Genomic DNA, 27,342 nt, shown 5'->3' with positions numbered 1-27,342 from the left:
ACATCTCTTTATAAGGAACAGTCAGAAAGAGAAAGAGAAGTATGAAAGACACATCACAAATTAGTAAAAAAAAGGATAGGATATTTATAAATATGTTCATATTTAGTTTTCCCTTTTGTTAACTCTATGGGTAAGTGATGGCAATGTTATAAATGTCAATGCCAGTAGATTCATTGCTTAGGGGCACATTTACCTAGGGTTGAATATCGAGGGTTAATTAACCCTCAATATTCGACTGCTGAATTGAAATCCAGTCGAAGGATTTAGCGCAATTCATTCGATCGAACGATCCAAGGAATAATCGTTTAATCCATTGATCGTATGAAATTCCTTCGATCAAAAAAAACCTTGCAAAGACCTTCCCCATAGGCTAACATTGGCCTCGGTAGGTTTTAGGGGGCGAACTAAGGGGTCGAAGTTTTTTTTAAAGAGACAGTACGACTATCGAAAAGTCGAATAGTCGAACGATTTTAAGTTTGAATCGTTCGATTCGAAGGTCGTAGTCGAAGGTCAAAGTAGCCAAAAAAAAACGACATTGGAAGTTTTTTCCTCTATTTTCCTCTATTCCTTCACTCGAGCTTAGGGAATGGGCCCCGTAATGTTCTTCTGTACCAGAAGTAAATCCGAATGTCTTCTTTCATTTAGACTGTTACGGAAAAAAGTGTTGAATCTATTTATGGAAACCATCATAATGGTCACTACATGCTGAATTAATAAGTTTGTGATTAAAACAACACGTTTACAGTAGAATACTTAGGGGCAGTTTTATCAAGGGTCGAATTTCGAGTTGATGGGAGTTATTTTAAACCCCATCAACTCAAAATTCGAATAAAAAAAAGACCTACCACAATTTATTTAAAAAATGTAATATTTAAACTTCGGGTGAATAGGCTTTATTCGAATCGTTCGATTCGAATTATGAACGACGACGATCGAATTTGAATCAAAGGATTTGCTCCAAAAAACGTTGATTTTTCAAAGTCCACCAAATGACTCCAAATAGGTTCCAGAAGGTCCCCCATAGGCTAAAACAGCAATTTGGCAGGTTTTAGATGGCGAATGGTCAAAGTCGAAGTTTTCAAGAGACAGTACATGATCAATTTTGATATTCGAATAGTCAAATTTTTTCAAATTCGAATCGAATTTTGGATTGTTCAATAGTTGAAAGTACACTAAAAATAGCTCAAAAATTAAATTTTTTAATTGAATTTCTCAATTCGACCCTTGAAAAGGGTCAAATTGAAAAATCGAATTTTTAAATTCGGATTTCGAGTTTATTTAAGTGTAATTCGACTTTTGAAATTTATCATGTACAATTCGCCAACCTGCTGAATTGGTGTTTTAGCCTATGGGGACCTCCTACAATCAATTTGAAGTCGTTTGGTGGAAAAATATATATTTTTTTTCTTTAAATATTTTTGTGGAAAAAAATTTGAATCTAATTCGATGTAATTCGATTTGAATTTCCAGCTCGATCCTATTCACCTGTTTTTAAAAAATAGAAACTTTTTAAATAAATTTTGATTTTATGTGAGTTGAGGGGAGTTTTTATAACAACTTGAAATTAGACCCTTGATAAATCTGCCCCTTAAACAATATATGACAGACATTTAAGAGACTGTATTTCACAGCCTAGGGGACCCGAAAAGCAGAGCAGTGCTCAACCTGGATCCTGGCAGTAACCAATATAATAAGCTGATTTCTCACACCACTTGAATTGGACACTTGTAATCTAGTACAGGTATGGGACCTGTTATTCATAATGCTTGGGAACTGGGGTTTTCCAGATAATGGATCTTTCCGTAATTTGGATCTTCATATTTTAAGTATTCTTAAGAAAATCATGTAAACATTAAATGATTTTACTTAGTTTGGACACGGTACTGTTTTAGTATTAAAAAGAAAAAGGGAATAATATATATATTTGGATTATTTCATTATAAAGGAATCTATGGGAGATGGCCTTTCCATAATTCGGAGCTTTCTGGATTACGGGTTTCCAGATGATGGATCCCATACCTACTACTATTGTTTAGATGATGTTATGGATTAGCCAAACCATTGCACAAGGTACAGAGAGATGCTTCCTATATAATAACCAAGGACTGCACTAAGCAGTCTCTGCAAGACCAATTGTTCACCTTTTGTTCTGAGGAACAATATAGTACAGTAGTAGTAGTACAGGATCCGTTATCCGGAAACCTGTTATCCAGAAAGTTCTGAATTACAGAAAGACTGTCTCCCATAGACTCCATGTTATCTAAATAAACCAAATTTTTCAAAATAATTGCCTTTTCCTCTGTAATAATAAAACAGTAGCTCATAGTGAGGTGCGGGCCGTCCCGTGGGACCTGCAGGTTTACCCGTGGGTCGTCAGGTTCGGGTCGACCCCTCGTCCCCCTTTTCGGGTGGCGGGCCGGTTTGGGTTGAGCTCTTCCGCCTGCTCTCCCCGCCTGCCACCTTTAAATGCCGGCTTCCGACTTTATAGCCGCGCCCCTGCTTGTCCCGCCCCTTTTGTGACATCATCGGCGGGGCGGCGCAAGTCTATAATGGGAAGCCAGAAGTCGGGCGAGGATCGAGTGAGGGTTGGGAAAAAACCCGACACGCACATCACTAGTACCTTGTACTTGATCCCAACTAAGATATAATTAATCCTTATTGGAAGCAAAACCAGCCTATTGGGTTACATCAATTTCTATGTATCAAGATCCAAATTATGGAAAGATCGGTTATCCAGAAAACTCCAGGTCCTGAGGATTCTGGATAAAAGGTCCTATACCTGTACCCTATAACCTTTGCTAAGAAACATCATTTTAAACTTGACTTTCTTAATATTAAAACTGCAATGCGGCTCTATAATGTCACTATCACCCCAGGAACCAGAGCTTGTCCTGACAACAGCAATTTAATATTCAAACCAATTAGGCAGCAAAGCAGAGCAGAATGTCATTGTCTTTTCCATATTTATGCCTATGTTAGACTATTAATTGTGATTATGTGATATAAAAATGATTCATAAATTGTCTCCATTAGAAATATATTATGGGAGTCCTTTCCGCTCATGTCAAGTTAATCTGCAATGAATTATTAAGGGGGTTATTTATCAAATACTCTGATCTAATCCGCACGGTTGTTGCGGCGTATTTATTATCAGATTTTCCCGAAAATTAGCTTTGCTGGAAAAAATCTGATTTTCACGATTTTTTTTCCCGTTTTTTTTCACCGAAAACTCAGATTTCTTATGCTTTTTTGCCCAAAACTTCGGGGTATTGCACGAAACCGAGCGCACATCAGAAAATCATTGGGACTTCTAAGACCTCGACAGGTCTAAGATGCCCGATTTTTTGATTTGGACTTTTCCATGCTCGGGGTTTAATAAATTCCAAAAAATTCGTGATTTTTTTTTTTAAAAGTCTGATTTTATTAGGGATGCATGGAACCCACTATTTTGGATTCGACCGAACCTCTGAATCCATCGCGAACCGAATCCTAATTTGCATATGATTTGCATAGGATTCAGTTTGGCATATGCAAATTAGGGGTGGGAATTAACCCTCCCCATCCCTAATTTGCATATGCCGGCCCAAACTGAAGCCTATGCAAATCATACCAAAACGAAATCACAGCATCATCCAAAGCGTATTTTTCTTAAAAAGCCTTTATTGCATTTTCTGGCTTAGATCTCAAATGAACAACGTTTCAGGCCTATGTGGCCCTTTATCAAGTGATAAAGGGCCACTTGATAAAGGGCCACATAGGCCTGAAACGTTGTTCATTTGAGATCTAAGCCAGAAAATGCAATAAAGGCTTTTTAAGAAAAATACGCTTTGGATGATGCTGTGATTTCGTTTTGGCATATTTACCCGGTTGGAGTGGACAACCCTGCACGTGCATCATCTCGATAAATTGTTTGGTTTGGGTGAGTGCTGACCAATTTTCCCTGTGTCCTATGCAAATCATATGCAAATTAGGATTCAGTTTCGGTTCGGCCGGGCAGGCGGATTTGGCTGAATCCTGGCCGAATTCCAAACCGAATCCTGGATTTGGTGCATCCCTAGATTTTGTACTAAAAAAAAAAAATCACACATTTTTTTGGGATTTTTGCATTCGGAGTTTATTAAATAACCCCCTAAATGTATTGTTGCTAAGGATAGGATGCTGGGTAGTCATTGCTAATGCAGGATCTGTGTTCCAGAGCAAGTTACTATCGCAAAGGAGGGAGAGCCATGCTACCAGTGAAGTGGATGCCTCCAGAGGCTTTTCTAGAGGGAGTCTTCACCTCTAAAACTGACACTTGGTAAATGAAGAGTCTTTGCAGTAATTGGAAATGTGGTTGACCACGAAAATTGTATAGATAATATTCTCTGCACTTTATTACTCATTTATTAATATACAGCCTAAATATTTTACATTTAAAAGGGGTGGTTCACCTTTAAGTTAGCTATTAGTATGTTAAATACAACTTTTCAATTGGTCTTTATTATTTTTAATATAGTTTTTTTACTTATTTTTTCTTCTGATTCTTTTCCGTCTTCAAAAGGGGGTCACTGACCCCATCCAGAAACAAATGCTCTGCAAGGCAACAAACATTATCATTGCTTCTTTTTATTACTCATCTTTCTATTTAGGTTTTCTCCTAGTCATTCTCTAGTTTCTTATTCACATCAATGAATGGTTGCTAAGGTTATTTGGACCCTAGCAACCAGATGGCTGAAATTGCAAACTGGAGAGCTATTGAATAAAAAGCCAAATAAGTAAAAACCACAATTAATAAAAAATGAAAACCAATTGAAAACTCGGGTGAATAGGATCAACCCGAAAACTCGAGAAACAAATTTGATTTGAGTTTTAAAAACCCGATTCAAGTTTTTTCTCCAAAAAGAACTCGAATGTCAGGAAGGCTGCAATTGATCCCCGGACATCTCCTATTGACTTAAACAGCAATTTGTCGGGTTTTAAGTGGCGAATAGTCTAAAAGAGCCAGAGTATGATAAATTCTCGAAAATTTAATTCAAATTTTTTTGAAAAACTAGAATCAAATTTGGATAACTCCCTAGTCAAATTTGCCAGTTTTGACCAAAAAACCCTCAAAAATTAGAATTTTCAATTTGACCCTTGATAAATTTGTCCCTAAAAGTTAACTCAGAGGTGGACAACCCCTTTAAGTAGTCTTCAGACAATATTCTGTTAGTGACTCTTGAGTGCTTTTGTGGTATTGGGGTGTTGGTGGTTTTCAGTATGTGTGAGGGCTACAATATAACTGAAATCTCAGCTTAACTTTTATTTAAAGGGATACTGTCATGGGAAAACATGTTTTTTTCAAAATGCTTCAGTTAATCGTGCTGCTCCAGCAAAATTCTGCACTTAATAGTAAAAGCCAAGTCCCACTGAGACTGATTCAGTTACATTAAGTAGGAGAAATAACAGCCTGCCAGAAAGCAGTTCCATCGTAAAGTGCAGGCACAAGTCACATGACTGGGGGCAGCTGGGAAACTGACAATATGTCTAGCCCAATGGCAGATTTCAAAATTGAATATAAAAAAATGTGTTTGCTCTTTTGAGAAATGGATTTCAGTGCAGAATTCTGCTGGAGCAGCACTATTAACTGATGTGTTTTGGAAAAAATATGTCAGTATCCCTTTAAAGTTACAACCCAAGGTAAGAAGCAGAAGAAGAAGAAGAAGGGGTAATTCATCAATATCTCAATATTTTCTGAAAAAAACTCGGAACAAATCCGCACCGTTTTTTTTGGTTTGTTTATTAATACACTTTTCCGAAAAATTTGTTTGTGGGGGGAAAAAGCGAAAAAATCTTGAAAAATACGATTTTCACTACTTTAGATTTTTACATCTGTATTTTTTCGGATTTTTCACCCGAAAACTCAGATTTCTTATGTTTTTTCGCCCGAAAACTTCGGGTTATTGCACGAACCCAGCGCACATCAAAAAATCCTTGGGACTTCTCCCATTGGCTTATATGCAACCTCGACAGGTCTGAGATGAAGGATTTTCTGATTTGGACTTTTACATCCTCGGGGGTTTATTAAATTCCAAAAAATGTGTGATTTTTTAAAAGCCTGATTTTATAAAAAAAAAAATCATGAATTTTTCATGATTTTTGCATTCGGAGTTTAGTAAATAACCCCCTTAGGGTTATAGAATTAATATCAAAGTATTTTATTAAGAAAAATCACAAATTTCATTCGGAGTTTAGTAAATAACCCCCTTAGGGTTACAGAATTAATATCAAATTGTAAAGCAAGAACTTTTCTAAGTTTGTGTCATTAAATACAACTTCACTTTGCATGGTCTTTCTGACAGGTCTTTTGGAGTTCTGCTCTGGGAGATCTTCTCGTTGGGCTACATGCCATACCCATGCAAAACTAATCAGGAAGTGCTGGAATTTGTCACCAGTGGTGGGCGCATGGACCCCCCTAAGAACTGCCCGGGGCCAGTGTAAGTTTTTCATCTATTCTGGTACTGCTGAATTTGAATAAATGCGCCAGGCAAGAACTTCCGCGTTTCGCCGGAGGCAAATAAATTCTTGATATTGCGGCGAAAATTCACCAGCAGAAAAATTAAAATTAAGTCTAATTAATCGCTCGTGTCAAAACTGTCACGCGTCAACATTATTCTGACGCCCATTGACTCGAATGTGGGCGTCAAAATTCACGTTTCTCAAAAATTCTCTAATTTTTCAATGAAGCGAAACGGGCCAAATTCGCCCATCACTCGTTTTGGGTGTAACACCCCTTAACCGAGACTATCCCTATTTCTTTGAGCTCCAAGCATGTCTTTCTTAAAATGGATTTCGAAATGTAATAAGCCTTCAAATGTATTGATTATTTGGACTATTTTAGCCACCTTATCCAAAACCTATTTTAAATGCTTGGAGTTGAGAGAAATACTGTGTATAGGGTTACTGTCATTAAAGGGTAACTGCCTCTATTATTGTAAAAGAAATCTATTTAAAGGACAAGGAAAGGCAAAAAAATAAAATCCCATTTTTACATTCTTTAATGAAAAAGAAACCTATCTCCAATATACTTTAATTAAAAAATGTGTACCTTTTTTATAAGAAACCTGACTGTATGCAGTGATATTCTCCCTTCATTTACTGCTGTGGATAGGAATTGTCAGACGGTCCCTAACTGCTGAGCAGGGAAACAATCATACTTATGAACAGCAGGGGGAGCCCCAGCCTTACTTCCCAGCCATGCAGAACTCAAGCAGCTTTGTTTATGACAATCCCTAAGCAGCCCAGACCACACTGAGCATGTGCAGGGTCAGGGTCAGGCAAAGATGTATAACAAAGTTACAAGATGGTGACCCCCTCTAGCCAACTTTGAAAGCATAAATCATTTGTTTGATTAGGCTTGTGGTGCAGTAAATTCATGCTTATGTTTAGTATACAAAATACAGCATTTCTAGCCTTATTCTATTTTACACTTTCTTTGTCCTTTAACTGTACAAGCAGCTAAGACAGAGAGTAGAAGAATTTAATTATAGTATAGGATCCCTTATCTGGAAACCCCTCATTTAGAAAGTTTTGAATTAAGGAAGGCTCATTTTAACTAAATAGTTGTTTTTTTTAATGTTTTAAAAATAATTTTCTCTTTCTCTATAATAATAAAACAGTAATAGGTTGTACTAGGGGTGCACCAAATTGGATTCAGCAAAATCCAAACCATCTTGAACCATATTAGGCCGATTCCAAGAGCATGGCCCAACTGAATCCAAACCCTACTAAACACAAAAATTTGCTACATGCAACTTGTGTGTGTGTGAGTAGTGTGTGTGTGAGAGTAGTGTGTGTGTGAGCAGTGTGAGTAGTATGTGTGTGTGTGAGTAGTGTGTGTGTGAGAGTAGTGTGTGTGTGAGCAGTGTGAGTAGTATGTGTGTGTGTGAGCAGTGTGAGTAGTATGTGTGTGTGTGAGTAGTATGTGTGTGTGTGAGTAGTGTGTGTGTGAGTAGTGTGTGTGTGGGCATTGTGTGAGTAGTGTGTGTGTGTGAGTAGTGTGTGTGTGTGAGTAGTGTGTGTGTGTGAGTAGTGTGTGTGTGTGTGTGTGTAAGTAGTGTGTGTGTGAGTAGTGTGTGTGTGAGTAGTGTGTGTGTGAGTAGTGTGTGTGTGTGAGTAGTGTGTGTGTGTGTGAGTAGTATGTGTGTGTGAGAGTAGTGTGTGAGTAGTATGTGTGTGTGTGAGCAGTGTGTGTGTGAGCAGTGTGTGTGTGAGCAGTGTGTGTGTGAGCAGTGTGTGTGTGTGTGTGTGTGTGTGTGTGTGTGTGTGTGTGTGTGTGTGTGAGTAGTGTGTGTGTGTGTGTGTGTGTGTGAGCAGTGTGTGTGTGTGTGTGTGAGTAGTGTGTGTGTGTGAGTAGTGTGTGTGTGTGTGTGTGTGTGTGTGTGTGTGTGTGTGTGTGTGTGTGTGTGTGTGTGTGTGTGTGAGTAGTGTGTGTGTGTGTGTGTGTGAGCAGTGTGTGTGTGTGTGTGAGTAGTGTGTGTGTGTGAGTAGTGTGTGTGTGTGTGCGTGAGTAGTGTGTGTGTGTGTGTGAGTAGTGTGTGTGTGAGTAGTGTGTGTGTGTGTGTGAGTAGTGTGTGTGAGTAGTGTGTGTGTGGTGTGTGCCTTGGCAATTCTCCCCCCCCATCAGCAATTTCTGGTGGGTTAAAATGGCCCAAAATAAATTCTGATGCCCCCCCTTTTCAAAACATTGCTAAGAAAGCCTTCTTTTCTGCTTTTTAGCCAACTCCTCAATAAGCACTCGGTTATATTTGTTTTTTTTATATTTTGTCAGGTATCGTATAATGACTCAGTGTTGGCAGCACACACCAGGGCATAGACCCAACTTCTCCACAATTCTAGAAAGGATCAGTTACTGTACACAGGTATGTGGCTCTTCTAGAGTATAATAAAATGCCAATGCTGGGGAGGCTGCATTTATATTATTTCTACAAAAGTGCAAAACCTGCATTTATCAACATTCAACCTCATTTTCCAGTTTGCTGCCCAGTTTTCCAATTAAGTCAAATCCAGAATAGTAACTATGGTAGCAATGGTAACTAAAGAAACAATAGTAACCATGGTAACAGTGGTAACTATGGTAGCAATGGGAACAATGTTAGTAGTAGTGACTATGGTAACAATGGTAACTATGGAACAATAGTAATTATGGTACCATAGAAACAATAGTAAATATGGTAGCAATGGAAACAATAGTAAATATGGTAGCAATGGTATCTATGAAAACAATAGTAATTATGGCAACTATGGAAACAATAGTAATTTCGGTAGCAATAGTAACATTGGAAACAATAGGAACTATGGTAGCAATGGAAACAAACAATAGTAACTAATGATTGAATGAAAGAATGATAACTATGGAAAAAAATAGTAACTATGGTAACAATATTAGCTGATAGCAATGGCAACTATGAAACAAATAGTAACTTTGGTAGCAATGGTAACAGTGGTAATTAGAGTAACTAGGGCAGGAATGGCAACTATGGAAACAGCAGGAACTACGTAAACAGTAGTATTATGGTAAATTTGGCAACTATGAAAAAAATAGGAACTATACAAAACAATGGCCGCAATGATGTAGTAGTAATAGTAGCAGTAGTCATTATGGTAGCAACGGTAACTATGGAAGCAATAGTAATTATGGTAGCAATGGAAACAATAGTAGCAGTAGTAACTATGGTAGCAATGTTAAGTATGGAAATAATAGGAGCAATAGAAACAATAGTAACTATGATAGAAGTGGCAACTATGGAAACAATAGTAGCAATGGTACTTTACCAGCCCAAGGCAACCACTAGCTCATTAGCAGTGAAGTTCTGTGATTCCAACGATGCCCCAACTGGTCTGTTAATTATTTTAATAAATCTGGCTATTTATGTCTTATTTCAAAATGTTGTTCTACCACAAGACCAGTGTTGGATTTATTGGATAAACAGACATCATCAATAGAGCACCAATAGTAACAATGGCTACTATATTTCAGGATCCGGATGTAATTAATACACCGTTGCCAATTGAAAGTGGGCCAGCACCTGAAGATGAAGGAAGCACAAGTATACGGCCAAACAACTGCAATGGGATCAACCCCATGATGAGCAGCCCACCACTTGCTCCTTTGTTGGATACACAGTCCATAGAACAAAAGCTTGGCGATGCTCCTCAAGAATTATTAGTAGAGAATCTCGCTGGTTGGAATATCAAGACACCAGGCTTGCCAACTGTCGCCGAATCAACTGAGGGATCATGGTTCCAATCAAACCTCAACTCAACAACAGAGCCAAACCCCCAGACAACACACAAACTAAAAAACAAGTCAAAAAACCTCTGGAACCCAACTTATGGTTCTTGGGTTATGGAGAGCACCTGTTGACACATTGATGAACAGCAAAGCTGTGACCACTCAGGTTTGGACCTTAGAACTGTGGGTTTTATCTCAGCCTTTGGGCGTCTTTAGCATTTCCAAAGAAAACTCACCATTTTTGTTAACATTACACACAGTGGTGTTGCTAGGCTAGTGGAGACTTGGGTCACAGGCCCATGGGCCAATGATGCTACTGCATGTTACACTTTCACAATGCAGAGTGAATGCAGACAGCTACTAAGTTATATTAGAAAGCAGTAGGGGAGCAGATTAAAATGATCATCGAGACCCAGAGCACCTTGCACGGGGCCTAATGCAGGGACCCCAGGTTTCCGAGTCTCAGTTGCCCGGACTTGATGGAAGACATGGACCTCAGACGTTCCCAAACAGCACTGTGAATTTTACGTTTTCAACTTTCAGACGTCAACACATTGGGTCTCGACCTCACATTTAAGAAATTAAAATCTGATAAATATATATTATATATATTTTTTACTTTTAAGGTTATGTTTGAATTGAATGGCAATAAGGTACTTAAAATGCTATCAAATAAAGTACAGGCTTACTGGACAGCGGCGTCTAATATCTGTGCGTAAACCTATTTTACCCTTTTCCCATGGAAAGTCACACCTATCGCAGAAATATAACAAAAAAGTTATCCCAGTCATATATACGGGCTCTTTCCCCAGTTTAAAGGAGAAGCAAACCCAAAAGTTAAAAAACCCTACCCCGCTACCCTACATAGACCCCCCTCCCTGCTCCCCCCCAGCTTAAGTGTTACCCCTGGCAAATGCCCCTAACAGTTTACTTACCCCTCAGTGCGGATTCAGTGCGGCATCGGGAGTTCACGGGCGCCATCTTCAGCCACTTCGGTAATCTTCGGAATGAGACCGGTGTTTCGGCAATTTTCGGGCGTTTCGGCGCATGCACAGTTGTCACAAAACAGAAAATTGCTCAAAGTGCGCAATCGCCGACACGCCGGTCTCATTCTGAAGATTTCCGAAGAGAAGAAGATGGCGCCCGTGAACTCCGATACCTGAATCTGCACCAAGGGGTAAGTAAAATGTTAGGGGCATTTGCCCGGGGTAACATTTAGGCTAGAGGGAGGTGGGTCTATGTAGGGTGGGGGGTAGGGTTTTTTTAACTTTAGGGTTGAATTCTCCTTTAAGCATTTTTCTAATGTTCTTACACCATACACATTTAAATGGAAACTCAGTAAACAAAATATTCTGCTGGTTAATATGTATGCTATGATCATTTTATTTAAGTTTGTGACTTTTCTCAATAGCTTTTTTTTTACTTTTAAATAATTTAATTAGAGATGCACCCAATCAACTACTTGGGATTCGGCCGAATCGGGAAGGGAAAAAGTGTGAACATTTTTTTCGCTTCCCTGTTTTGTAATTAAAAGTCACATGTTTTCCCTCCCCACCCCTAATTTACATATGCAAATCCGGATTCAGTCGGCCAGACACAAGGATCCGGAACCGAATCCTGCTGAAAAAGGCAGAATCCGGAACCGAATCCTGGATTCGGTGCATCCCTAAATTTCATAAACAGGTATTCTACCAACATTATAAAACACAAACTCCATAGTACAAAAAATGACTGGCAATACACTAGGCTTAAAATCAGTAGGCGCAGTACTAGGTGCAGATATTGGTGCTGAATTTGACCTATTAAAATGCAATATACATCACACTGGTACTATGTTGGCTCATAGGGAGGAAGGCTCAGTGTGTGCCGACTCAAATGAAGCCTCTTCATAACACCTGCCTTGACCAGACAATAAGGGGCAGATTTATCAAGGGTTGAATTGAAAATTCGAGTTTTTAAATTCAAATTTAGAGTTTATTTTAATGTAATTCGACTAGGGAATAGTCCAAATACGATTTGAGTTTAATAAAAATGTGAAATTTATCATGTACTGCCCCTTTAAGAATTTAAGTTAGACTATTCACCATCTAAAACCTGCCGAATTGGTGTTTTAGCCTATAGGGGACCTCTTACAATCAATTTGGAGTCATTTGGTGGACTTTTGAAAAAAATTATTTTTTTTTTGGTGAAAATACTCTGAATTCAATTTGAATTTGATTCAAGTTTGCAGGTCGATCCTATTCACCCAAATTTAAAAAATTTGAATTTTTTAATAAAGTTTTTTCGAGTTTGTGTTGAGTTTTTAGAAACTCCCATAAACTCTAAATTCGACCCTTGATAAATATGCCCCTAAATACAGGGCTCCCTTTGTTTGTTGTGCCTTTTGTTATAAATACAAATAGTTGTGCCCCTGTGCCGGACCTTTGAGAGTTTCTATATTTAAGAAGGTTTCATGCTTCTCTTCAACATTGGTCAAATACAGGGTACAGTTGAGAAGTGATACTAGACCCCTGGATGCGGCCATGCTTGCAATGAGACCACTATCAGACATCAAGTTTTTCAGCTTAACGAGTATCCTATTTTGATAAATAAACGTATATCAATTAAAGCTGCAATTATCTGTTTACGTTTCTCTTCTGTTATATTTAATTCTAAAATAATTCTATTTAAACCAGAATAAGAGCCTAGGAAATTGCTAAATATCAGGCTTCACTGTTCTATATTGGGGGGGCGGGGTGATTTATCAACAGCAACATTTGAAATTTTTGCCACGATTTGAATTTTTTTGAACAAAAACTAGAAAAATTCAAATTATATTTTCAAAAAGTCAAATGTTAGGTATTTATTAAGCACCAAAAAACGAATGCAAAGATTTTCGCGTTTTTTTTTAATCTTGTAAACTCAAAAATTTTAGTTTTTTTTTAACTTCTAAAATCACAAATTCGAGGTTTTCAAGTTTTTTTAATGATTGTATTCAATCAAGGTTTGTATATTGTAGGGATGCACCGAATCCACTATTTTGGATTCGGCCGAACCCACGAATTCTTCACAAAAGATTCGACCGAATCCCGAACCGAATCAAAATCGTAATTTGCATATCCTAATTCGCATATGCAAATTAGAAGTGGCAAGGGGAAAATATTTTTTACTTCCTTGTGACAAAAAGTCATGTGATTTCCCTCCAGCTCCTAATTTGCATATGCAAAATAAGATTCAGATTAGTTTCAGCCAGGCAGAAGGATTCGGCTGAATCTGAATCCTGCTGAAAAAAGCCGAATCCCGGATTCAGTGCATCCCTAGTATATTCAGATTTTTTTAATAGATAAACATTTTAGTTTTCTTATATTGTTGGTTTATTTAAAGTAAAAAGGAAATCTTAAACCTCACAAATTCCTAATAAATAACCATGTAAATGTTGCTTGTTTTTCAGCAAAAATTATGAATTCCCAGATTTATCAGAGTTTAGAGCTCTTACACCAGCAAATGCATGGCAAGTGTGAAAAAATGCATTTATATGCTTTTTTAATGCAATAAAGCACATTTTTGTCCGCTCCAATCACAGAGATTGTCCTGACTTTCTCTCTGATCTCCTGCACTGAACACCCAGAAAAAGATATAAAGTTTCTAACTTAATTGGCTTTTGGCAGAGAGCCCATAATTCATAGTAGGTGCACTTATAGATACTTTGGTAACAATTTAAAACAAGCAAAAAAGCAATTGTAACAATTTAAGATAAGCAGGTCTCTTGTGGAAACTATGACTTGCAACTTAAAGGGCAATTCACTTTCATTAGAAAAACTGTAATAAGAGAAAGAGAGAGAGAGAGAGAGAGAGAGAGAGAGACAGAGAGAGAGAGAGAGACAGCTGTTATAGATGAATGCTATAAAAATAACGTTTACTAAGCTCAGATATATAAATACTTGGAAAATTATACACCAAAATACAAAAGTGTGATCTTCATTTTGGCTGAATACAGTTACAATTATTCACTATACAGCTTATCTGACTCTTTAAATCTATTTCTCAGGAGCCTAAATTAAAATAAAAATGTGTAAATTAGAGGAAATAGTTTTATTTTTTAAACCTTGGTTTGCTTGGCCTTTAACTATTAAAGGCCAAGCAAACCAAGGTTTAAAAAAAAAAATTCCCCTTAAAAGTGTGTTCGCCCCCACCCACCCCATGATTGCATCCTATGCGGGCACCTACTCTGCCTACCCCTAGTTCCGGCACTGCTTTTCAGTGAGATAACACTTGCTAGACAGGGAAAGTCTGTGTCTGGTGCCCCCCATGCACTGCACCCTAGGCATTTGTCTCTTCTGCCCACCCCTACTCCGAGGCCTGACTGGCGCACACAGTATTTTCTTGTATCTCCCCCAGCAGGAGAAAAGGCCAACCTGTTACCTCAGTTGTGCATCAGTCAGTAAGTGCAAACCAGGTGTATTTCAGTGCAAAAATGCATGATTTGACTGACAGGCTAGTGCTGCGTTTCTCAGTGCATACACAAAGGGGCCTATTTATCATGCTGTGTAAAACATTGACCTGTGGTGTTGCCCATAGCAACCAATCACTAGTGATGTTTTTCTCTAGTGTTTTACAATGAATGATAGGAATATGGGAATAGATTGGAGCATCTACGCCAGACAAAATACTGCCTAAAGCAGACCCGGAACTAGGGGAAGGCAGAAGAGGCACCTGCCTAGGGCGCAACGATAGGGGGGCACTAGGCAGGCACCTTTTAAATTGTTTACTGCCTATTCCGTTTTTGCAGCCCTGTTGTTTTCGCCTCTTCCCCACTATCTCTCTCCCCTCCGTCACTCCCACCTCTGCCCCCCGTCCTACCGGCTTCATATGAATTTGCAGGTGCGCACGTGCACGAGTGCGGGAGGGGGAGCTGGAGCAGGGTGGCCTGCCGGCTGGGTTGCCTAGAGCGCCCAGCCGGCTTGGCCCGGCCCTGGCCACAAGCCTAAGGGTATGTAAATATAGGGAATTTATACCTACAACCTTAGGCCCGGCCCTGATCCCACCCATTCTGGGCCCCAAGTATCAGGCAAGCCTTAGGCATCTACAATTTTTGCCTAAGGCTTGAACCTTCTTTGTTATTTTACAAATATTAATAGGCAGTGACAGATTACCCACTAGGCGCACTAGGCACCTGCCTAGAGCCCACCTAGCTTTAGGGGCCTGCCCCTGGATCTTGCTCTGCTTGCGCCGTCACCCAGGCAACCCGGTTTTCAATGTCACTTACTGCCCAGCAAAGTCCCGGTCCTGCCACCCTGAGTCCCTTAATTTCCTCTTCCTGATGATGTCACTGACGCGCACACTCGATGATGCAGCACTCCTGCGCTACTGCGTCATGTCACAATTAAAAGTCCTAGGCACACTCTGGGAGCAGCTCATTTCGCATGCAAATGGTCTGGTGAGAAACAACTCCTCATAGTCGTTCATGATCCTCACATTTAAGCCTGGTCCAAGTTAAAATAGGGGGTTTGTTTGGTGGCTACTGACTTTGGAGATGGAACTGTCTGACTGGCTCAGCCTCTGGAGGGAGTGAGGGAGGGTGGCAGGCCGGCTAGGGCAGGGCTTCAGTTGCAGCCTGCAGGAGTCAGAAGTTAGAACAATCAAGGCAAGGAGAGTGAGATCAGGGTGCAACATTATTTGTGAAGGGTGTTTTTGTTAAGGAAGGCAGCCAGGCAGGCTGCAGGATCAACCAAGGCACTCAGTAAAAAAAAAAATCTGTGTGCAAAGTAATTCTAATACTATAGTCATCTCATCTGGCTGTAAAATTATTCTATGGGTCGTCTCGGACAGTTGGAGACAGTCTGAGAGAGAGTGAGGATATGAAAGGCTGCAGCTGAGCTGACAAAACACCATTACTCTTTGTAATTATATAAAGGGGTATAAAACAACAATAGAGGTTATGTGGAAGAATCTATATAAGCATGCCTCTGGGGCTGATAAAAGAAGGAAGAAAATGAAAGAGGAAAAAGAGACAGTAAAACAAAAGACTTATATGCAGTCTTTTTAGTGCCAAAAGCATCAACTTCTTCAGTCTGATGGTGATGAACAAAGAACAAGTTCCACCATAAGTATAGATAGTACTGCAGCACATCTAGATGTTGCCAATACATATGATGTCTACAACTTCAATTTGGAGCAAGTGGTAATCCTTAACTAAATCTGTGAGACAATCATAAGTTATTATTTAACACTTATTTATAAAGTAACTACACAGTGTTAATACCAGTACAGGTACTAAATGATTTGTAAATAAAATAGGACTATGAAATTAGTCTTTTACTACAATTAACACACACTAGGTTAGGACCCAAATTTGATTGGTTGCTACCTTGTTATTAAAGGGGAAAAATGAAAATTTAATATAAGCTTTCTCATATTGATACTTTCTAAATACAATCAATTAAAAATTCTGTATTGTTTCTGAACTAATTAAGTTTATCTTCACAATTCCTCTCTCAGCATCTGTTTCTCTTCATTCTCTCTTCATGCAGCAGTTGGGTGTCAGATGAATGATCCAATAAATCTTATAGGGGGGCTTCCTTTCCTAGCAGATAAATTAGAGCTCACTCAAATAACTGATTCCAGTACAAACAAAATCTAAAAAAATAACCGCATTTTTGCACAAATTCTGCATGTAGAGAGACATGATGTCTGGTGAGTTTAATAGAGTGAGCTCTAATACATATTCTAGGCAAAAGGAGCCCCCCTATAAGATATATTGGATCATTCATCGGACACCCAACTGCTGCATGAAGACAGAATGAAGAGAAACAGATGCTGAGAGAGGAATAGTGAAGATCATTTCAGAAACGGTACAAAATTTTTAATTGATTGTATTAAGAAAGTCTCCTATTTCAGTATGCTGAAGCTAATATTAAATTTTAATTTTCACGATAGTTCCCCTTTAATAAAAAATAACAGCATCAATTGTATATAAAGCACAAGAGCCATGACTACCCTGTTGTATATCCTTAGAAACAGTGCTTAATGTCCTTAATGTTGTGTGTTATAACAAATAATGTACCCCCTGTAGGAAAAAATGAGGATACTAGACATCACCTTGGAGTTCCATGATCTGTCCGTCTCCATATTTTTAATGCTGCAGTAAACCTTGGCTTAGAGAGGGTTTTAAACATGGTGAAAAAAAGTATTATATTGAGTTATAATACACATAAGATCTGAATATCCTGTAAATTATATTCTTATAATACACAAAAGCTTTAAATATCTTGTAAATTATATCCTTAAAAACGATGAGTTCTGATTTCTGTCACATGACTCACTGAAATTTGTGTATTATAATAAATAAAGTACCCCCAGTTGCAAAATATGAGGATATTAGAAGTTACCTCGGAGTTCCATGACCTGTATAAAAACATTTGGTCTTCAGCCTCGTACTTTTATATGGTCATGAAACTCCTTGGTAACTCCACGGGGTACTTTATTCACTATATAAATGGCGTTTAATGATGTAGTTTAGGTCACTTGACTCATTGAAATTTGCATATTATAATATATATTGAAAAAGTAGGATATTAAAAGTCACCTTTGGCCTCGTTCCTTTATGTGATCATGGTACTTCAGATATTGGCGTACCTTAGATTACAAGACAGAATATTCAACCCGTGGCACTTAAAATGATAAACCATATACATGTATTTAGTTATGATGTTTAAAATAAAGATGTTCATTTTTATGATCTTAAAATATATTTAATGTACCAGTGACTGAGTTACATTGTCAGTTGAAGTAAAGGAATATATAAGCTCTTATCAATTTCCATCTGAGAAGGAATATTCAACTTTTACGAATATGTTTTTTTCAAAAAATAAAATAAAATTATTAAATAAGGACAATTTTTCCCCATTTAGTGCTGTATGCATTTCAATATATATCAGTGTGTTGCAACAAAATATCAAGCTGGGGGACACAGGTTTGCATAGTACAGATATTCAACTATTTCCACAAAAAGTGGCTTGGGCCTTGCCCTTTGTATACTAGACAACCTTTTTAGGTAGCAGCTTTCTAGAGAAGAAAAAGTAGGCTACCAATCACAGGTTACGGATTGGAATACCCACTTGGTTACAGCTTGCTAGGTCTGTCACCTTCTGCATCTAGTTCAGGGGTCCCCAACCTTTTTTTTTTTTTTTACCCATGAGCCATATTCAAATGAAAAAAAAAAAAAAAGTTGTAGAGCATGCAAAAGGTTCTGGGGGTGCCAAATATAGACTTCAATTGGCCATTGGTATTCCTTATGTGCTAGCAGCCTACAGGAGGCTCTGTTTGGTAGTACACATGGTTTTTATTCAACCAAAACTTGCCTTCAAACCAGGAATTTAAAAATAAGCACCTGCTTTGAGGCCACTGAGAGCAATATCAAAGGAGTTGGAGAGCAACACGTTGCTCACAGGCCACTGGTTGGGGATCACTGATCTAAATGTTTATGGAGAAAAGCCTGAATCCTGTGCCAGGAATCAACTTGTGCCATGGCATGAGCTTTCATTTCTCCTCCCCAGATCACTGGAAACCCCACCAGTCTGTGCATAGAGGTTTTGCATAGTGGAAAATAAGGTGGCTCAATGTAGTGGCCAGCTCCAGGGTAACATACGACTTCTGGCTTTTCTTTCCCTTGCTCTGTCAAAAGATCACAAGCAATTTTGGCAAAGAAATCACTCTTCCAGTTCTTGTCTTCTTGGCCCACAATAAAGAGGAACTTGCTGTCTGCTCTGCCCAAAGGAATTAGACTTGCACGGTTAGGTTCTTCAAGAGGATTGTTCAGAACATTGCTGATATCTGCCACTCCGGGCTGGGGGAATTTAATTTTGTTTATGTCAAAGCCAATAGCAGGGAGAGTAATATCTCTGTAATGTAAATCAGCACCCACATTAGCAAGGGAGCCATTAACAACAGCTGCAGCTGTTATGCCCTTTAGGAAAGCAGTCATAGAGAGGACAAGATCTCCACCTTTAGAATGGCCCAAAAGTCCTATCCCTGGACCTTTAACCTACAAGGAAGAAAAATATATATTAACAATGAAAAAGCACCACAACCATTATTTTTTTTTGAGAAAGAAGTGTTGACATACAGGCAGTATCTAGGTGTCTTTGGGGAATTGAGAAAGGGTATGTAAAGACCCGAAACTTGTCGTGTAGTAGCCCTAAATAAACACAACCACAGCGTTTTTTGCTATTGAGAAGTGCTCTCCTCATTCATCAGTTTATTACCAGATATTGGGATAGCGGTATACCCAAGAGAGGATTTGATGCATTTTTGACAAACTAAAAAGGCAGTGTGGAGAACGTCTTTTGCTTATTTACAGTATCTTTGGGGAATTCTTCAACTTCAAGATCTGATTCAGAACCAAACCAAGCATTTTTTGCAAGATCAGGAAAAACACTGGGGCTCTTGAGAAATAAAATACCCTGGGATTGGTGGAGCAAGCTGCTTTGCGTGACAGAAACAAATCCAGTTCAAAGTGTGGTGTTGTTTGGTGCAAGGGAGCCCTGTACTTAGAAGTTAGCCAAAGCACCTACAGCATCCTCTTGATGCAGTGCCATCAATTGTCAACCAAATCTGCCCATGTCTATCCACCATAGGGTGGAGGCAGACGGAAAGATTAATCGCCCAGCGACAAATCTTCTCTACTGCGGGTGACTAATCTCCCCGAAATGCCTTCTTGCCGGCAAGAATACGAATCGCCAGCGGGATGGCATACGAATCGTTTCAGATTTCCAAAGTCGCCCTAGGTTTCCTCGTGAGGCAACTTCGGAAATCCGAAGCAATTGGTATTTGGGATGCACCGGACACAATCTATGGGTTCTTACCTTGGGATGTTTCAACATGAAATTTACAGCTTCTTCAAAGTATTCTAAGTGAAATTTTTTCATTTGCTTGGGAAGATCTTCATAGCCATAGTAAGCCAAAGCAAGTGTAGCAAATCCTTTAGCAGCCAGAAGACTAGCCTTGTATTCCAGTAGGCCACCTCCAGTACCTTGTATTTCAATAACACCGGGAAATGGTCCCTCTCCTATACGGCAACAAAGACAAATCACATTACTCCACTTAATCAAATAAAAGCACCTTCAAATTTTTTAATTACGAATTGGCAATATGCAGTTTTTATTATTGGTAAACTGCACTTCGTGCACCTCTATCCGAATTCCAGACCAAGCAGCTCGCGCTCTATTAAAGCAACAAACAACATTTCAGGCTGATGTCGATAGTGGGGAAAACACTTACCAATTACAGGTGCGATTAATATCAGTGCTTACAAGTTGGTTGGTCTGGATTTTACTTTCAAGGGAGAAAATGCCAAATGTAACATTAGCATAAACCCCTCTTTAATGCATAGAGTATTCTATGTACAATATATATGTGAGCTTTAGTGCTTGGGATCCATTAGGATCCTGGTTCATTTGGGATATCCATATACATCCATACATATAAGTGTTTACATAGCTACCAAACTCAGAATTTATATTAGCCAGTAATGATTTACACTGTGCTAACCTGACAGATGCCCCAATGAACTGACTGAATATTACTGCTCTCAGGCAGTAGAACATCCCCTCTCCCCAAGGACATAACCTTTAATAAATATAAGGAATAAATATATCTAAATAATGATACAGAGGCAGACATACAGCACAATCTGGGAAGGTCAGAGGCTTTATAAACTTAGACCTTAAAGCCTTCACCCTTGACCTGTCTGTATTATTTCCTCTGGCAGCCCCTATCCCTCTTACATTTTATTCTGCTGCCTGGGAGATCGGGAGCACACTGCCCAAGAGCATGTCAATTCTATTTCAGCAGTACCATCTTGAGGGATCAAACCCAGAAAGGACCAAGGCTGTGCATAACAACTAGTTTTGCCAGAATTCTCGGTCATCCTTTTTGCTCCCAACCTCCTTTGTGGGGCACTTACATTACCCAGTGTGGCTTTATGAGATGATTTTTTTTAAATAATGTATGTTTTCACTCCACCTCACCCACCACTGTTAAAGAAAGATTATTGTCAATAGATTAGCCACAATAGTGCAAGCTATAACACAAGAATATATTTATTCTGTAGAATGCTTTACCATACCAAAGTAAACAGCTCTAGAAGCTGTCTGTTTGTTTAGGATAGGAGCTGCCATATTAGCTGTGTGTGACATCACTTCCTGCCCGAGTCTCTCCCTACTCACTCATAGCTCTGGGTTCAGATTACAACAAGGAGGGAGAGAGGAGCAAACTGAGCATGCTCAAGCCCTAGCCCTGGAGGTTTAAGCTGAAAACAGGAAGTCTGATACAGAAGCCCATGAGTACACAATAGAAGGAAAGAAATGTGCTGTTTCTTTTGACAGAGGACTCAGAGCAGCATTACTTTGAGGGTTTACTGGTGTATTTATATAGACCTTTCTGATAAAGCTTACTTACTTTTAGCCTTTCCTTCTCCTTTAATATATGATTGACGTATAACTGCCTTTATATACAAGTGGGTACATCAGCCATAATATGCATTGAATGAATTTTTAGGAGGGGGGGCAAATATTTAAAGCACTCACCTGGTGGCAAGAAGAGGCTGCCCCGGACCTTTCCCTCCCGCACTGGGATGCGGCTCACTCCTGCTCCAATGAATCCCCTCTCCTGGCTGCTGGTGGCCAGCAGTTGCCCAAGGGGTTCATGGTCCTGGTACAGAGAAAGCTTGAGCTGTATTGGGTTTTGCACATCTTTCCGTAGAAACCTCCTGAGTGGGTTTTTGGGCTGTAGAGCCCACAGGGGTCCCTCAGGCTCGACCCCAGTGAAACGGCCTCCCTCCAGCGCCGGACACTTTGACAGATCCAACTCCCCGCTGCTCCCTGCGTGATACCTGCTTAAAGAAGTAAAGGCCTCCCCACCTTCATCAGTCATTTCAGCCTGGAGGGTCACCGCCTGCCCAGGACTCAGGCCTGACACAGACACCCTCAGGGGCTCATCAATCAGGCAATGCCCGGGGGAGACCTTCATAGACACAGACATGGCACAGGCAGGCGGGATTCTGGCCAGGGGCCTATGCAGGAGGCACAACATTGATTTCCTGCTGTGTGACAACATTTCACTTTAAATGACACAAGTTTATGTTAAAGACATTGGGCTGCACCAGTTCATACACACTCACACCTGTCTGTAATAGTCACACTTTATACACAATGTTCAGTTCAATGTTCAGTGGGTCATTCTCCAGCCTAAACTTTATAGCGAACACTAATTTGTCCTGAGCTGCTTGCCATAGAGTAACTCACGTGATTTCTGCCCTCCAACTCAAAGGCGTCTATAGCAGCACGCTGTCTCATACTGTATGCGTCAACAGCGTCCTGCGTCAGCAACGTCCTGCCTTCCCCACTTCCGCATATCCTCTGAGTTATCCCTTCACTCTGACGTAACTCTTCCGCCCTGTTTGCGATTCACCGAGGGAATTTAGTCAGACCTGTGTTTAGAGGCGCCATCTAATGGTGAAAATAGGTTACAAGGTGTATATGTGATCTAATAGCGGTTATGTTCCATTCCCCAGTCAGTGGGAGCTTTTCCCTAACATAACTCTAAGTATTTCTTTTAATGTTTCTCATTCTGGGACTGTCAGTGTCACCAATTAGTCACAGGGCTACACTTTCTCTACTTCAAGAGGTGGTTCACCTTTAAATAAACTTTAAGTATCATGTAGAGAGGGATATTCTGAGACAATTTGCAATTGGTTTTTATTACTTGTGTTTTTTGAGTTATTTAGCTTTTTATTCAGCAGCTCTCCAGTTTGCAGGTTCAGCAGTCTGGTTGCTAGGGTCCACATTACCCTAGCAACCATGCATTGCTATGAATAAGAGACTGGAATATGAATAGGAGAGGCCTGAATAGAAAGAGGAGTAATAAAAAGTAGCTATAACAATACATTTGTAGCCTTACAGAGCTTTTGTTTTTCTTGATGGGGTCAGTGACCCCAACTTGAAAGCTGAAAAGAATCAGAAGAAGAAGGCAAACAATTCAAAAACTATAAAAAAAAAAAAGAAAAATGAAGCTCAATTGCAAAGTTGCTAATAACTGACAATTCTTTAAAGGATAAGTAAACCTTTAAAATAAGTGAATGTAAAATTGACGAGGGGGCTATTCTAAGGACTTTTGCAATGTACATTCATTATTTATTCTGTTTTTATTGCGAGATATTAGGGGATACATGTGCTGTTAATATGAATGAATTTTGTTCCAACAGCGCCACCTGCTGGTCATTTTCCCACCAGTCTGACCGCCAAGTAGTCAAGGAAGTTGTCAGGAGAAAGAAAGGGGCTGCTCTGATGGTCTTATGCTTATTTCTTAGGGGAAAAAAAAATAAGAAACCTTTCTCAAATCTTTCTTAAGCAGAAGAACATCAGCCTCTCCTTTTCTCCTGACAACTTCCTTGACTACTTGGCGGTCAGACTGGTGGGAAAATGACCAGCAGGTGGCGCTGTTGGAACAAAATTCATTCATATTAACAGTACAGGCATCCCTTAATATCTTGGAATGAAAAAACAATAAATAATTAATGTACATTGCAAATGTGCTTAGAATAGCCCCTTCATCTATTTTACATTCACTTATTTTAAAAGTTTACTTATCCTTTAACATACTAAAAGATTTCCAGCCTTTTCTATTTTAGACTTTACTTCCCCTTTAAGAAATGTTGGCCTGGAACATTTGGACCTGGATAGAGAACTGGCTAAAAGACAGACTTCAAAGAGTGGTGGTAAATAGCTAATTTTCTAATTGGACCAGTGTTGTTAGTGGAGTACCGCAGGGCTCTGTACTTTGGGTTGGCATGTCCTTTAAAATAACATTTATTATGATGTAGACCAGGGGTCCCCAACCATTTGTTACCAGTGAGCCATATTCAAATTTTAAAAAGAGTTAGAGAGCAACACAAACATACAAAATGTTCCCGAGGGTGTCAGTTATGGGATGTGATTGTCTATTTGGTAGTCCCTATGTGGACTCGCAACCTACAGGACTGGGGGCTACTGGAGGCTCTGTTTGGAAGAATACATGGTTATTAGTGATGGGCAAATTTCTCCCGTTTAGATTCGCGAAAAATGTATTAATTTTCAATGAAATTTGTGAAACGGTGAAAAATGTTCGAAACTTGAAAATTGTCTGTGTAAATTTTGATGCCCACGTCAATTTTGACGCTCGCATCAATTTTGACGCTGGTGTTAAAGTCAATGGTGGTTCGAATATTGTTGATGAACGGCCATTTTGACGAGAGCGACTTTTTTGACGACGGAAATTCAACGTGAATTCGCGCCAGCCGAATTTATTCGCCCATCTCTACTGGTTATTATGCAACCACAACTTGCCTCAATCAAAAAGAAGCACCTGCTTGGAGGCCACTGGGAGCAACATCCAAAAGCAAATTCACTAAAGGGCGAATTTTCACCAGCAAACACTTCGCCAGGCGTATATTCATTACCACTACGCCAATTCACTAAAACGCGAAATTGCATCTCAGCAGCTGAACGTTGGCAACGTTTCACTAGTGTTAATTCGTCAGCATGAGCATTTCTTGGCGATCTTTTGCTAGCGTTTAATTCTGCCTCGCGAAACTTCGTTGGCACTCTTACGTCAATTTGAATAGGGCGGTACATATAAGTCGTATGGACGTCTTTCATAAAGATGTTGATGCAAATGTCTGAAGTGGCCATTTATTATTACACATGTCCAAGGAAGCAAAATAAAGACAAAAGAGATCCTCTAATGTCCTAGACATGAGCCCACCCTAAAACAAATGTGGCATGCCCCTCAAATTGGTTGAAAAAATTGGTAACACAAAAATCTTTTATAGTTAGGACTTTTGAAGGAAATCCTACTTTAAAAAATGAAAAAATGTTATGGCTTTTCGGCACACAGGATATGATGTCACTGACATAAGATTGAGGAGGATGTTGCTTCAGCTTATCAGTTCGCCTGGTCTTAGGTGGGGAAAGAAACTCTGATGAGAGAGGTAACGTTTAGTGAATTTGCGGAGTTACGATCGTTTAGGCAATAGGGCGCAAAACTGTGCTGGCGACGGTCTCTTTCACTAGCTAATTGTCCTCTACGCCTGTTAGTAAATTGGTGATGTCCCTGCAGATGAGATTTCTAGTGAATTTTCGATAGTGACGACTCCGACGACCACTTCACCCTTTAGTAAATCTGCCCCAAAAGGTGGGTGAGCAACATGGTGCTCACGGGCCTCTGGTTGGGGATCACTGATGTAGACAGTGAGACACTGGGGGTCATTTATCAACACTTGGCAAATTTGCCCATGGTTAGTTACCCAAATTGTTGAATTCATTGTTCTACCTGCGGCTGCCTGAACAAAGACAAGCACTGCTTGGTTGCTATGGGTTACTGCCCGTGGGCAAATTCGCTCAGTGTTGATAATTAGGCCCCGCTGAGACTGCAATTCCAGAAGGTGTGGGGTCTGTTTGTGGTGTCCAGTCCTTCACCGCTCCTAAGGGCAGTCTCTTGATAGAGGTGCATAGTTTTTGAAGTGGACCTGTTACCCAGACATAAAAAGCTGTATAATAAAAGTACATTTAAAATAAATACCTGTTATAAATGTATTTAAAATGTCATCTGTCAATCATTTCTTATCTCCCCTGTCTCTATGCCCGTGGCACAGCAATTATTTTCATTTCTGCACTTCCTTGTTGTCCCTCCTCCTCTCGTGCCCCTTTTCATATTGTTTATAACTGCTCAGTCTGTGTGTGGACATCAGGTCCTCCCATCTGACAGCTCCGGAACTAAGGGCAGGCAGATTCACGTTCCTAGGGTGCAATGGTTGGTGGCCCTAGTCCAGGCACTTGTCCCCCTGTTTGATTTACACCCCCCCCCTCCGTGCACCACTGCCATACTGTTAGGGCAAGGCCAGACGTGGCGTTTTTGCAGCGTCTTTACGTTGCGTTTTTAAAAAATAACAGACAGGCATAAATACGCCACTGAAACCGCATGCCACCATCAACATCCGTTTTTCATGCGTTTTTCAGCACGTTCCCAACATGCACTTCTCATTGTTCTCATTGAGACTTTGGACGCCATATTTAAAATATGCTGCGTATTTACACAAAGTGTGGTTTCAGAAGTGCAGATCCCATAGAGTCTATTGATTCGGTAGTTTCTTGACGTATTGGCGTTTCTGCTAATAAACGCCAGTACTGGCGTCCTGTGGTGAATTTCAGCTTGCAAGCGCCCAGTGTGAATTGCCATAGTGCGTATTCCATTTCAGTGGTAGTGCAGTTTATGCGTATTTACGCCTGGCTGTTCTTTTTTAAAAACGCAACGTAAAAACGCCACAAAAACGCCACATCTGGCCTTGCCCTTTACAGGTTGCCAAGTGTGCCCACTTGCTTGGCCTGGCACGGCTATCTGGTGCATACATTCAATTTTAGGATGATGTAAAGCTTGCCTTGATAACAGCTTTCACAAAATGGCAGCTACCTTTATGCTCTAATTGTGGCTTCCAAAACAACATTGAAGCAAGATATAAATAATTTAGGTGTAAGGAAATTTTGCTCAGCAAACAGGGTAGAAAAAGATTTCGAATTTGCTCAGCAAACATGGTAGAAAAATATTTGGAATTATTTCTTAAGGTGGCCATACACAGAGTGGGACATTCACTAAGATTCGTAGTTGCGCCGCACTTTGCCAGGCATAGTTTCGCCGCACTTCGCCAGGCGTAGTTTCGCCAGCGCTTCGCAAATTCACTAAAATCCGAAGTTGCGCTCAGGGGTAGCGTAAGGTTGCGAAGTTGCGCTAGCGTTGATTCACTAAGTGAAGCGAAGTTACACTAGCGGTGGTTAATTTGCATACGGCGCCAAATTCAAATTTCAATGGAGGAATATGTAGCAGCGCTACAAATGCCTGGGAAACCTTCAAAACAGCAAATAAAATGTTTATTTTGCCCTACACATGTGCCCACTGTATAGGTAAGTTGCCATGAGTTAGGAAATGTAGGGGGGAAGGAGGGGAGCCCCAAAAATGTTTTCGATCTTTTTCAGCCTATCACCCATAATATAGAAAAAACGCCAGCGTTTTTTGGGACTTAG

At 39.8% G+C, this 27,342-nt stretch overlaps 2 protein-coding genes across 2 annotated transcripts in view; one reads left to right on the top strand and one right to left on the bottom strand.

The window, feature by feature from the left end:
• LOC108699739 (leukocyte tyrosine kinase receptor) overlaps positions 1-10,945 on the top strand; it is a 103,787-nt gene extending 92,842 nt beyond the window's left edge. Inside the window, exons 27-30 of the mRNA XM_018232257.2 lie at positions 4,196-4,297; positions 6,321-6,455; positions 8,789-8,879; positions 9,998-10,945. Of these exons, the coding sequence (XP_018087746.1) occupies positions 4,196-4,297; positions 6,321-6,455; positions 8,789-8,879; positions 9,998-10,384 (715 nt within the window). The 3' untranslated portion in view covers positions 10,385-10,945. The remainder of the gene's footprint in view (positions 1-4,195; positions 4,298-6,320; positions 6,456-8,788; positions 8,880-9,997) is intronic.
• Positions 10,946-17,960: 7,015 nt separating this feature from the next.
• On the bottom strand, positions 17,961-22,612 carry acot2.S (acyl-CoA thioesterase 2 S homeolog). Its single transcript, NM_001091148.1, is given in 3 exon segments — positions 17,961-19,274; positions 20,095-20,297; positions 21,817-22,612. Coding segments are annotated over 3 exon segments (1,287 nt in total). The 5' UTR covers positions 22,322-22,612; the 3' UTR covers positions 17,961-18,695.
• Positions 22,613-27,342: the final 4,730 nt, after the last annotated feature.

Source organism: Xenopus laevis, chromosome 8S, assembly GCF_017654675.1.
Source record: "Xenopus laevis strain J_2021 chromosome 8S, Xenopus_laevis_v10.1, whole genome shotgun sequence".
In the NCBI taxonomy this organism is placed as follows: domain Eukaryota; kingdom Metazoa; phylum Chordata; class Amphibia; order Anura; family Pipidae; genus Xenopus; species Xenopus laevis.
This window is presented reverse-complemented; position numbering and strand designations above follow the sequence as displayed.